This window comes from Chiloscyllium punctatum, chromosome 23, assembly GCF_047496795.1.
Source record: "Chiloscyllium punctatum isolate Juve2018m chromosome 23, sChiPun1.3, whole genome shotgun sequence".
Taxonomy (NCBI): Eukaryota; Metazoa; Chordata; class Chondrichthyes; order Orectolobiformes; family Hemiscylliidae; genus Chiloscyllium; species Chiloscyllium punctatum.
In genome coordinates this window covers 86072137-86083884 of record NC_092761.1, presented here as the reverse complement: position 1 = coordinate 86083884, position 11748 = coordinate 86072137, and the positions used below count along the sequence as shown (strand labels likewise).

General features: G+C 43.4%; 1 protein-coding gene across 2 annotated transcripts in view; it reads left to right on the top strand.

The window, feature by feature from the left end:
- Positions 1-3290: 3290 nt before the first annotated feature.
- usp28 (ubiquitin specific peptidase 28) overlaps positions 3291-11748 on the top strand; it is an 85502-nt gene continuing 77044 nt past the window's right edge. For both annotated transcript variants that reach the window (XM_072593370.1, XM_072593369.1), the window contains exon 1: positions 3291-3527. In XM_072593370.1, coding sequence (XP_072449471.1) covers positions 3480-3527 — 48 coding nt within the window. In that variant the 5' untranslated portion in view covers positions 3291-3479. The remainder of the gene's footprint in view (positions 3528-11748) is intronic.

The window sequence follows — 11748 nt, the reverse complement described above, 5'->3', positions numbered from 1 at the left end:
TCTACCCCTTACCTAACACTACGGGCAATTTACCATGGCCAATTCACCTGACCTGCACATCTTTGGACTGTGGGAGGAAACCGGAGCACCCGGAGGAAACCTACGCAGACACGGGGAGAATGTGCAAACTCCACACAGAGAGTCGCCTGAGGCTCTCTAGTCCCTAATCATCAAGTTAGTGGTTATCTCAAACACATTTTCACTTAGCTCACAGGAGAAGAAATCTACTGCAGCAAAGTATATTCCATAGAGTTTCTTAACTCTTTGAAGGTGAATTATTGTGATGGTCAAATCATGATATATTTTGTACTGTACAGTTTATACAAAATTTGTATTATGTTACATGCCAGGCTCTTATTATCAATACAACTATGATTATGACTAAAAAAAATTAATTTAGAATTAAAATATTTATTGAATATGACCTATCCCCACAATAATTTACTGTTCTGTTCTCATACGTTCTTTCCTACTCTTTTCAACTTCATGCTGTGAAGATCATCCTTATCTTTATGCTTCTCAGTTGAAAAGAAAATCCACATAGATTGAAACATACCATAGTTAAATATTACTTGATTTTGAATGAGGATGGTATCTGATCAAGTGTCTCGGCTCTTTATATAAATCTTGATAAATATTATTCTGTAAATCTAGTGTATAAAGCCCTCTGTATGGCTACAACTGTAATGAGTTTATGAATTAATTATTAGGGACAGAGTTCCAGGGTTTTGACTGCATGAAGGAATGGTGAGAGCATTCCAAGTCAGGATGGTATGTGACTTGGCAGGACATTTGCAGTTGACGGTGTTCCCATGCATTTGCTGTCTTTCTCCTTCAAGGTATTAGATGTCATGGGTTTTGAAGATGTGTTTTAATGGAAAGGACTGAGGCAAACACCATCTGATTCATTAAGGTCTTGTAAAGGAGAAAATCTGCCATCATTATTTGGTCTGGTATAGGTGTGACTCTTGTCCCCTCAGCAAGGTGTTTGTCACCTAATGTCCCATTGAAGTTTGGGGGGGGAGGGGGGTGGTGGAGGGCTGGGGCATGATACTTAATTGATCAAACTATGGACAAAATAGGGATTAACAATTTTGTCACAACAGAAATATTATCCACATGTCAAGAGTGACTTTTTTAATGTTGAGAGAGAGAGAGTGCAGGAGTGATTTACTCCAAAGGTACCAAGGCGGAGAGGCTTAAGTTATGTAGAGACACTGAAGAAGTTCTCCTTTGAGCAGAGAAGATGAGGAGGAGATATAATAGAGATGTTCAAAATCATACATATACAAGTACATTTATAAGGACTCTTACAGCACGTGGTATTGTCCCTACCTCTGAGCCTGGAGGCCCGGGCTCAAGTTCCACCTGCTCCAGAGGTGTATAATAAGATCTCTGAACAAGCTTATTAGAAAATATCTATACAAGTAAGGAACAGGAAAGCCACAAAGTCTCCTTCTGCAATTAGTTTGTCTAGCCTGCTGTGTCATTCAGTAAGGTCAGGGCTGATCTGATGACTCCACATTTGTGTCCACCATTAATTCATAGATAATAACAATAATAATAACATTTCACCTTCCTGCTTATCAAGAATGTATCTACCTGCGCCTTAAAAAAATCTAGAGTTTCTGCTTCCATCACCTTTGATTCCAAAAGCTCAAGACACTGTGTGACAAGAGAAAAAGGATCACAAGCAGTCTCATGGGAATAAATAAGAAGCTGTTTCCAAGAGGTAGAAGGGTTACAACATTTAGAGACATTTGGATAAATACATGAATAGGAAATATTTGGAGGGATATGGGCCAAATGGAGGCAAGTGAGACTAGTTTGGTTTGAGAACATGGTCAGCATGGAATGGTTGCACCGAAGGGTCTGTTTTTATCCTGTATTCCTGTATAACTAAAAGAGTACAATTTAAGATAATTAGCAGAGATTTGAATTTTTTTTAAACGTTACAACCTTAAATCAGTAGGAACTTTCAGAGAGGAAACTGGTACATGAAAGGGAGGAAAAAAATATTTGGTGTATGGGCAAAAAATGAGAGTGGGAAACAGGCACCTTTCTTTCAAAGACCTGGCCATGGACCCTATGAGCTGAATTGACAAAACTGCAGACGCTGGAGATCTGAAATAAAAACAGAACTTAGGGAAGAAAACCCAATGGGTCTAACAGAGAGAGAAAAAGGAATTCAAGTTCTTGTCCCGAGTCCTGAAGAAGTCATATTGGACTCACAATATTAACTCTGTTTCTGTCTCCACAGAGGCTGCCAGTCTCCAGGAACTTCTGGTTTGATTTGTATCCAGCTGTTTGTGATGTGGAGGTACCCGTATTGACCTGGGGTGGAGAGAGTGAGGAGTCACACTACACCAGGTTATGGTCCAACAGATTAGATTACCTACAGTGTGGAAACAGGCCCTTTGGCCCAACAAGTCCACATTGACCCGCCGAAGCACAACCCACCCATACCCCTGCACTTACCCCTTCACCTGACACTATGGGCAATTTAGAATGGTCACCTGACCTGCACATCTTTGGACTGTGGGAGGAAACCGGAGCACCCGGAGGAAACCCACGCAGACACGGGGAGAATGTGCAAACTCCACACAGTCAGTCGCCTGAGGCGGGAATTGAACCCGGGTCTCTGGCGCTGTGAGGCAGCAGTGCTAACCACTGTGCCAAGATTTATTGCAAATCACAAGCTTTCGGACTCTTCCCTCTACTTCACTTGGTGAAGGGGCAGCCCTTCAAAAGCTTATGATTTCAAATAAACCTGTTGGACTATAACCCGGTATCATGCCACTTATCCCTCAATCTATTCAGATGTAAACCTTGACATGGCTAGGACTTGAACTCAGGCCTTCAGATCCAGAGGCACTTTCAGTCTTTAAGGTTGTTTTCAATCAATTGATTCAGAGGGGAATACACACACACACATATATATAGAGGAAGTGGGACTTGAACCCGGGCCTCCTGGCTCAGGGGAAGGGACACAACCGCTCCAGCATAGCAGCCTTCAAATCCTTTACTGGATTAGTGGTGCTGGAAGAGCACAGCAGTTCAGGCAGCATCCAACGAGCAGCGAAATCGACGTTTCGGGCAAAAGCTCAAATCCTTTCTCAGCCTCTCAACAGCAAAACCAAGCCTCCATCCGCGTGCCCGGGAGCGCGCCATCTGGGGGGTTAGCGGTGGCGCGCGACGTGCGCGCCCCCTGCAAGGGGGGGGCTGTCCCTGGGGGCTGGGGGGTGAGGGGTGAGAGCTGTGGGGGTTGGAGGGGGGGGGGAGGCGTGTGCTGTATTGTCGCTGAGTCCCGCCGTGTGGGAGGGCGGCTGTTGCTCCGCTTCCCCGCTCTGCGCCAGAGAGAGAGAGAGAGAGAGAGAGATAACGAAACTACAGAATTTTAAAAGAAAAGGCAGACAGCAAAATCGGGACCGTTTTAAAAAGAGAGATCCGACTCAAACTTCTCGTCTTTTGAAGAAGGGATGATGACAGCGGGAGAGAGTGAAGCCGGAGTGGGGAGCGAGGAGAAGGTAACAATGTAGCAGGCCACCATGGCGGAAAAGATACTTTGTAACACTTTCTCCCCCCAAGAGAAGGGGATTTCCCAAGGATTTAAAAAAGGCAACAAATGTTTCATTGTCAACACTTTTGTAAAGTTCTCTCCCGGGCTCCCACTCCAAACTCTCAGCTCTGAGATTCACTGGACTCCAAACGTTAACTCTATTTCAAAAACAAAAACAGAATTTGCTGTAAAAGCTCAGCGGGTCTGGATATTCACAGATTGCTGCCAGACCCGCTGAGCTTTTCCAACAACTTCTATTTTTTACCCCTGATTTACAGCATCTGCAATTCTTTCGGTGTTTATTGAGTAGTTAACTATGTTTCTGTCTCTCCACTGCTGCCAGAGTTTCTCCGGCAAGTTATGTTTTTGTTCCTTATTTTCAGCACCTACATTTCTTGCGGTTTTTATTGGGTAGTTAACTATGTTTCTGTCTCTCCACTGCTGCCAGAGTTTCTCCAGCAACTTATGTTTTTGTTTCAGATCTTCAGTTCTTTGATTTGTTTTGCCCACCTGGCCACTCTCTTCACGTTTGTTTTTCAAATCACATTTCTTTTACATGACGGCTTCTGTTGACAAACTGCCCCCCTTCCTCAGGATTTGTTTGTTCGTGAGGGTGGGCTAATAGATGCTTGGAAATGGTGGGACTGGAGCTAAGGGTTTAAAGGTCTGCTCTCTGTTCTCCCCCCCCCCCCAATTGTGTGGGTTATGGGGAAAAGGAGGAGGTCTGTCAGTCCCTCACAATCATTCTCTGTTATGATCTGCTTTCACCATCCTGACTTGGGACTGATGTGGTCCCTCCAGTGTCACTGGATTAAATTCTGTCATTCCCTTTATAATAGTTGTGTGTGTGTACCTACACCCAGAAGAATGCATTGGCTCAAGTTGATGGCTCACCACGATCTCAAGGGCAATTAGGGATGGGCAATACCTATTGACCTAGCCAGTGATGCTCACTTGGCATTAATTTAAAAACAAATCAGTTGGAGCATAGATGACCTATAACTCAAGTCCATGGTACATGTGTGGAATGAGCTGTCGGAGGAGGTGGTGGAGGCTGGTACAGCATTCAATTGTCATTTCGATAGGTACATGAATAGATCAGGCAGCATCTGAGGAGCAGGAGAATCGATGCTTCAGGTGTAAGCCCTTCATTAGGAAGTCCTGATGAAGGGCTCCTGCCCGAAACGTCGATTCTCCTGCTCCTCGGATGCTGCCTGACCTGCTGTGCTTTTTCAGCACTGCAATCTCGACTCTGATCTCCAGCATCTTCAGTCCCCATTTTCTCCTGGGTACGTGAATAGGATGGGTTTAAAGAGATATGGGCTAAATGCCAGCAAATGGGACTAGATTAATTTAGGATATCTGGTCGGGCGTGGACACGGTGGCCTGAAGGTTCTGTTTCTGTGACCTCTCGCTTGCTGGTGTTATGGACAGATTTGGAAAATAACACAATGAGCTAGCTGGAGGAGGCACTGCAGCTGTCTGAGCTCTGCTTATATCTTATCAGGAGTATTGTGCTGTTACCTTATATAAAGAATGCAGATATGTTGGAAACTATTCAGAAAAGGTTCACTTACCTAATGGAATGAATGAATAAATAGGCTGTCTTATTGAGGAAAAGTTGGACAGTTTAGGCTTGTATCTGCTGGAATTTAGAAAAAAATCAAAGGGGATTTGGTTGATAGATAAAAGTTATTGATGGCTCTTGTCAAGGAGGAGCTGAAGAGGATGTTTACTTTTTTTAGAGACTGAAGAACTCAGGGTCACTATTTAAAATAGAGATTAGGTGAATATTTTGAGGTTCATGAGTGTTTGGGACTTTCTTTATGGAAAGACAATCATAGAGATGTGTAGCACAGTCCAAATCATCCCTGCTGACCAAATATCCTATATAAAGCTAGTCCCATTTGCCATATCCATCTAAACCCTTACCAATCAATTACCTAACCAGATGCCTTTTAAATTTGTTATGATGGATGTTGGGCAGAAAGGTTATTGGGGGTAGGCAGCAGTGCAGTTTTGAGGTTATAATTCATCTTGTGCCTTAAGTACATGATCTTATTGAATGGCAAAGTAGCCTTGAGGGATCTGAATAGTCTATTCCTACTCCTCATTCATACGTTGGTATAAGATCATGACTGATCCAAGTTCCTACACTGTCTCCATATCCCTTGATTCGTTTGCACGTTCTCCCTGTGTCTGTGTGCGTTTCCTCCGGGTGCTCCGGTTCCCTCCCACAGACCAAACTTTGCAGGTTGGGTGAATTGCCTGTGCTAAATTGCCATTACTGCTCAGGAATGTGGAGGTTCAGTGCATTAATCAGGGGTAAATGTAGAGTTATCGGGTAGGGGAATAGGTCTGGGTGGGTTACTCTTCAGAGGGTCAGTGTGGACTTGTTGGGCCAAATGGCCTGTTTCCATACTGTGGGGATTCTATGATAGTTACATTCTACCATAATTGTAAATAAGAAACAGAATGCAAGTCTGTATTTCCAGGTTCTCCTTGCGACCCCAAACCCATCCTCATTCCTGTACATTTTGGAAGTGTTTGGGCTATGGCAAGTGTGAGCCACACCCTTCCAATGTGGAGAGAGATTGGGCTGGAAGTCATTAGGTTTGTAACTGACAGGGGAGCAGCCACCAGCTGAACCCCCACTGCCAACGTGTTTGAGAGCAGGAAGGGCAGGTAGGAAAAAAAGGAAGAAGCATTTCCACAAGAAAACTTCAATTTCTCCCAGCAACCAGCAAGGCAGAGTTTGAGAAGACTGTTTCCAGTGAGTTACAGCTGTCTCTGAAAATTGTGCTGTTTTTAGACTGGTGTATCATATGATATCCAAGGTCATTTAAGGATTGTTGTCAAAGTTCTGCTGGTTTTTGCCGTCTCTGGAAAAGTTGTTGGTCAATCACCTTTAGCTTCTATTTATAGAGTCATAGAGATATACAGCATGGAAACAGACCCTTCGGTCCAACCCGTCCATGCCGACCAGACATCCCAACCCAATCTAGTCCCACCTGCCAGCACCTGGCCCATATCCCTCCAAACCCTTCCTATTCATATACCCATCCAAATGCCTCTTAAATGTTGCAATTGAAAATTAAATGCCCTGTAATAAAATGTTAGTTCTTGTTATCTGTTGGTGTTTTTTTCTCCTTGGGTTGACTGTTGAAAGTCACGGAATAATCTGTGAGGCTTGTCTCCACAACACAGTCAAGTGGGTCAAAATTGCATCATCAGTAACATGACAGCACAATTGTCAAGCTAGACGGTGCATGTTTGTACTGTAAATGAATTTAATAGCAAGTAAAGAATGCCCCCAGTTCTAGCCTTCACTAGTTGACTTTCTGTTAGAAAAAAACTCTTGCGAACGTTCAGTTTTAATCCCTCCACTATTGGAGGTCATGATCTCAGCTGTCAAGGCTCCAGGTTCACAGATACCTTCGTAAATCCCTCCATTTTTCTATCTAGCTTTATATTTTAAAAGTCTCATCAAGACCCACTACTTGGTCATCTTCCTTAGTATCTCATTATATGGCAGTGTCGAATTTTGTCTTTGTGAAGCTTTTGCGACATTTTTATGACATTTAATGCTTCTACCGTAGTCTTGTTGACATTGTCCCATTGTTCCTATTCATATAACATGCAGATGCCTTTTAAATGCTGTAATTGTACCAGCCCCCACCACTTCCTCTGGCAGGTTGTCTCCACAACACAGTCTTCCATACACACACCACCTTCTGTGGCCTTCCATCCCTTTTAAACCTTTCTGCCCTCACCTTAAACCTATGCCCTCTAGTTTTGGACTCCCCCACCCTGGGGAAAATACTTGACTATTCACCCTATCCATGCCCCTCACGATTTTATAAACTTCTACCTCAGCCTCTGATGCTCCAGGGAAAATAGCTCCAGCCTATTCAACCTCTCCCTATAGCTCAAACTCTCCAACCCTGACAACATCCTTGTAAATCTTTTCTGAATCCTGTGAAGTTTTACAACATCCTTCCCATAGCAGAGAGAATTGCACACAGCATTCCAAAAGTAGCCTTACTAATGTCCTGTATAGCTACAACATAACCTCCTAACTTCTATACTCAATGCACTGAAAATGTGTTGCTGGAAAAGCGCAGCAGGTCAGGCAGCATCCAAGGAGCAGGAGAATCGACGTTTCGGGCATGAGCCCTTCTTCAGGAATGAGGAAAATGTGTCCAGCAGGCTAAGATAAAAGGTAGGGAGGAGGGACTTGGGGGAGGGGTGTTGGAAATGCGATAGGCGGAAGGAGGTTAAGGTGAGGGTGATAGGCTGGAGTGGGGGTGGGGGCGGGGGCTGATATCCCCTATCGCGTTCCGAAAAGACCACTCCCTCCATGACTCCCTCGTCAGGTCCACACCCCTGACCAACCCAACCTCCATTCCCGGCACCTTCCCCTGCAACCGCTAGAAACGCAAAACCTGCGCCCACACCTCCCCCCTCACTTCCCTCCAAGGCCCCAAGGGATCCTTCCATATCCGCCACAAATTCACCTGCACCTGCACCTCCACACACATCATTTACTGCATCTGCTGCACCCGATGTGGCCTCCTCTATATTGGGGAGACAGGCCGCCTACTTGTGGAATGTTTCAGAGAACACCTCTGGGACACCCGGACCAACCAACCCAACCACCCCGTGGCTCAACATTTCAACTCCCCCTCCCACTCCACCAAGGACATGCAGGTCCTTGGACTCCTCCATTGCCAGACCATAGCAACAGGACGGTTGGAGGAAGAGCGCCTCATCTTCCGCCTAGGAACCCTCCAACCACAAGGGATGAACTCAGATTTCTCCAGTTTCCTCATTTCCCCTCCCCCCATCTTGTCTCAGTCCCAACCCTCAAACTCAGCACCACCTTCCTAACCTGCAATCTTCTTCCTGACCACTCTGGCCTATCACCCTCACCTTAACATCCTTCCACCTATTGCATTTCCAGCGCCCCTCCCTCAAGTCCCTCCCCCCTTCCTTTTACCTTAGCCTGCTGGACACACTTTCCTCATTCCTGAAGAAGGGCTCATGCCCGAAATGTCGATTCTCCTGCTCCTTGGATGCTGCCTGACTTGCTGCGCTTTTCCAGCAACACATTTTCAGCTCTGATCTCCAGCATCTGCAGTCCTCACTTTCTACTCAATGCACTGACTAATTAAGGCAAGCATACCAAATGCATTCCTCATGGTCCTGTCTACCTGGGACTCCACTTTCAAGGAGCTATGAACCTGCAGTCCAAGGTCTCTAACATGAAATGAGTGGTGGAAAAATTAATCCTTTCTTCCTAAGCGACATTTATGGCCCAATCTTTCTCATACTTAGATGACCCCTGTGAAAATGGAGAACTAAGTTAAACATTTGGAGGTTGTAATTTTACCTCTACTACCTTCATTACTTTATGTCATGTGCCAGTTATTGAAATGTTGTTTGAAATTTAGCTCATTAATTGCACTTAGTTAGTATGCAGTACAATTAGGCTGCTAATGTTCTTTAGTAAATAGATCATACCCCAGAGTTTGTTTACGAGGCTGTAATCTGATCCAGAGCTTGGGTGATATAACAACTGGGGCGATTGAAATTGAAGTAATCAACAACTCATCTGAGTTCTGTTTGAGCGTAAGAATCGCTGTAGAAAACATTGAAAATACTCAGCAGGTCAGCGGGAGAGCGAGAAAAATATATCTTGTGCCATTCTGTCGAAAAATGCTGCGGCAATAATATAACAGTTGCTGATTAATCACAGCAAGTTTCTTGACCAAAGAGCCTTCAGCAGACCCAGATGTGAAACGAGAATGGAGAACTTTGTTGACTGTAGGTCTTATAACTTCAAAATCATGGTGCACTCACCAGGCATCAGGTTTCAAATTATTCATGCACAATGTAGATTTAGTGCAGTCTTTGCAGAGGAGGCTTCAGTGAGGCTTTGAAGTCATTAAGCCGCATCTCTGAATGTTGATGAGTATCGTTCATTCACCTGTCCTACCTCAGAAGCAGGGGTTCAGAACTTGCTTCTTGTCAAACCTGCTCAGAGACCCTGAAAATCAGAGGATCATGTTGCTTAGCCTTATTTTTCATGCAAGTGATATCCCAATAATCCATTGTAAGTTGAACACCAAAGCCATTCAAGTGTCATTTGGACTCAACCTTTGTTTCTTGTCTTTATCCAATGCTACTCATTTGATTGTGCCTCTAGAAATTTGAGTTAATTTTTCCTGCCCTTTCCACTATCACAGACCATCCCTTTAAATTCTTCCTGTCTTATCACTCCTTCCACTGACTTAAAACCTGATTTCTGTCTCTCTTCAGTTCTGATGAAAGATCATCGACCTGAAATATTCCTCTTTGTGAATGCTGCCAGACCTGTTGAGAATTTGGTTTTATTTTTAGTTTGACATCCAACCTCCCCAGGGTTTTACATTGGGACATTAAAAACGATTGATTATTGAAACGATACATCTCAGGATTAATCAACAGATTTATCATCGATTGTAATTTGAATTGATCTTTTCAAATGTGTGAACAACTACAAATCCTACCTTGGGTTTCATGGTGCAGGGATAAGGACAGAAGGCCCGAGTTCAAGTCCCACCTCAGTATATGATGGCCATAGAGGTGTGATTGAACATTTCAAGATGGGTTGATAAAAATAAGATACAAATTTTATTGCCGAGTACTATCTATGTTAGTGGCAAAATAGTCAGTTTGTTTGGTAAATCTGGAGAAATGGGCTGAAATAACACAGCGTGTATATTTTCAAACTAGACTTTTAGACCTCTGCATTCTTTGTACTGTGTACTGGACTGTATTGGTTTTGAATTGAGTATTATCTGTTAGAACAGTGCATCTTTGTTTCCTGTGAGAAAGTGTCTGATAGCATTGAATAGGAGTTTCTGTGTGTTATACAGTTGGAGTTTGCTCTTTAGTTCCAGTCTAGATTTGGGAATGTTTGTAAGAAGCCTTCTGTGCAGCTAATAAATCTGTAATCTAATCTTAAATTTAAAATGTGGAGTATTTTCCAATCTCTTTTCTTGATCTCATGGAAGCAGTGACTCATTTGGAGTATGTGTTCACACGTGCTGGGATAATCTCACTGCTAATTTAACTCACACCTGCAAATCTAAATAGTGAATGATAACCAGCTCTTTGAACTTTGTGTAGGAGAACAACATTGGCTGGAGTGATCCTGATCCAAACTGCCAAAGGGAAATAGGTTTATCTGGGACATAATTGAATAGAATTAGAATTAGGTTTATTGTCACGTGTACTCAAGTACAGCAGTACAGGGAAAAGTGTACAAAGTCACTCCTCATGATACCATCTTCAGTACAAGGTACTAGGTACAAGTCTTAGATACAAAATAGAGAAACAATGAAAAAGAAGTTACATTACCTTACAGTGGTTCATAGTATAAGTTAGAAAAATAAGAAATAAAGTTAAAAGGTTAAGCATTAGTCAGATAAATAGATTACAGATAAACATTATATTCTGGATTTGTGGTGCTGGAAGAGCACAGCAGTTCAGGCAGCATCCGAGCAGCAGTAAAATCGACAGTTCGGGCAAAAGCCCTTCATCAGGAATACAGCTCCTCGGATGCTGCCTGAACTGCTGTGCTCTTCCAGCACCACTAATCCGGAATCTGGTTTCCAGCATCTGCAGTCATTGTTTTTACCTAAACATTATATTGTCTATCTTTTAGCATTCAAAACAAAAACCCCTCTGTTTAGTTTCCCACCATCCCCCTGGCCCTCCCACAAATCGAAGCATATTTTCTACACCTATCATCTATGTTCTACAGCCCCTCATTTAAAAGGTGTCTGGATGGGTAAATGAATAGGAAGACTTAAGAGGGATATGGGCCAGGTGCTGGCAAATGGGATTAGATCAGGTTAGGATATCTGGTTGGCGAGGATGAGTTGGACCGAAGAGTCTTTTTCCTGCACATCTCTGACTCTGATTCTATTAAATGGTATGCTTTTTTTTTAGCAATTAGTGCATGGGAATCCCTTGAGCTCTCAACTTCATTTGATCTCTTATTTTTCTCAAGGAATATGTGGCCTGTTTAATCTCCTTACAAAATTCACAACGTCACCCAGTAGATGTCCATTTTAAAAATGTCTTTCTGTAATTTGTGTTGCTACCCAATTCATGGGCTCTCTCGTGTGTCTGGGGTAAAA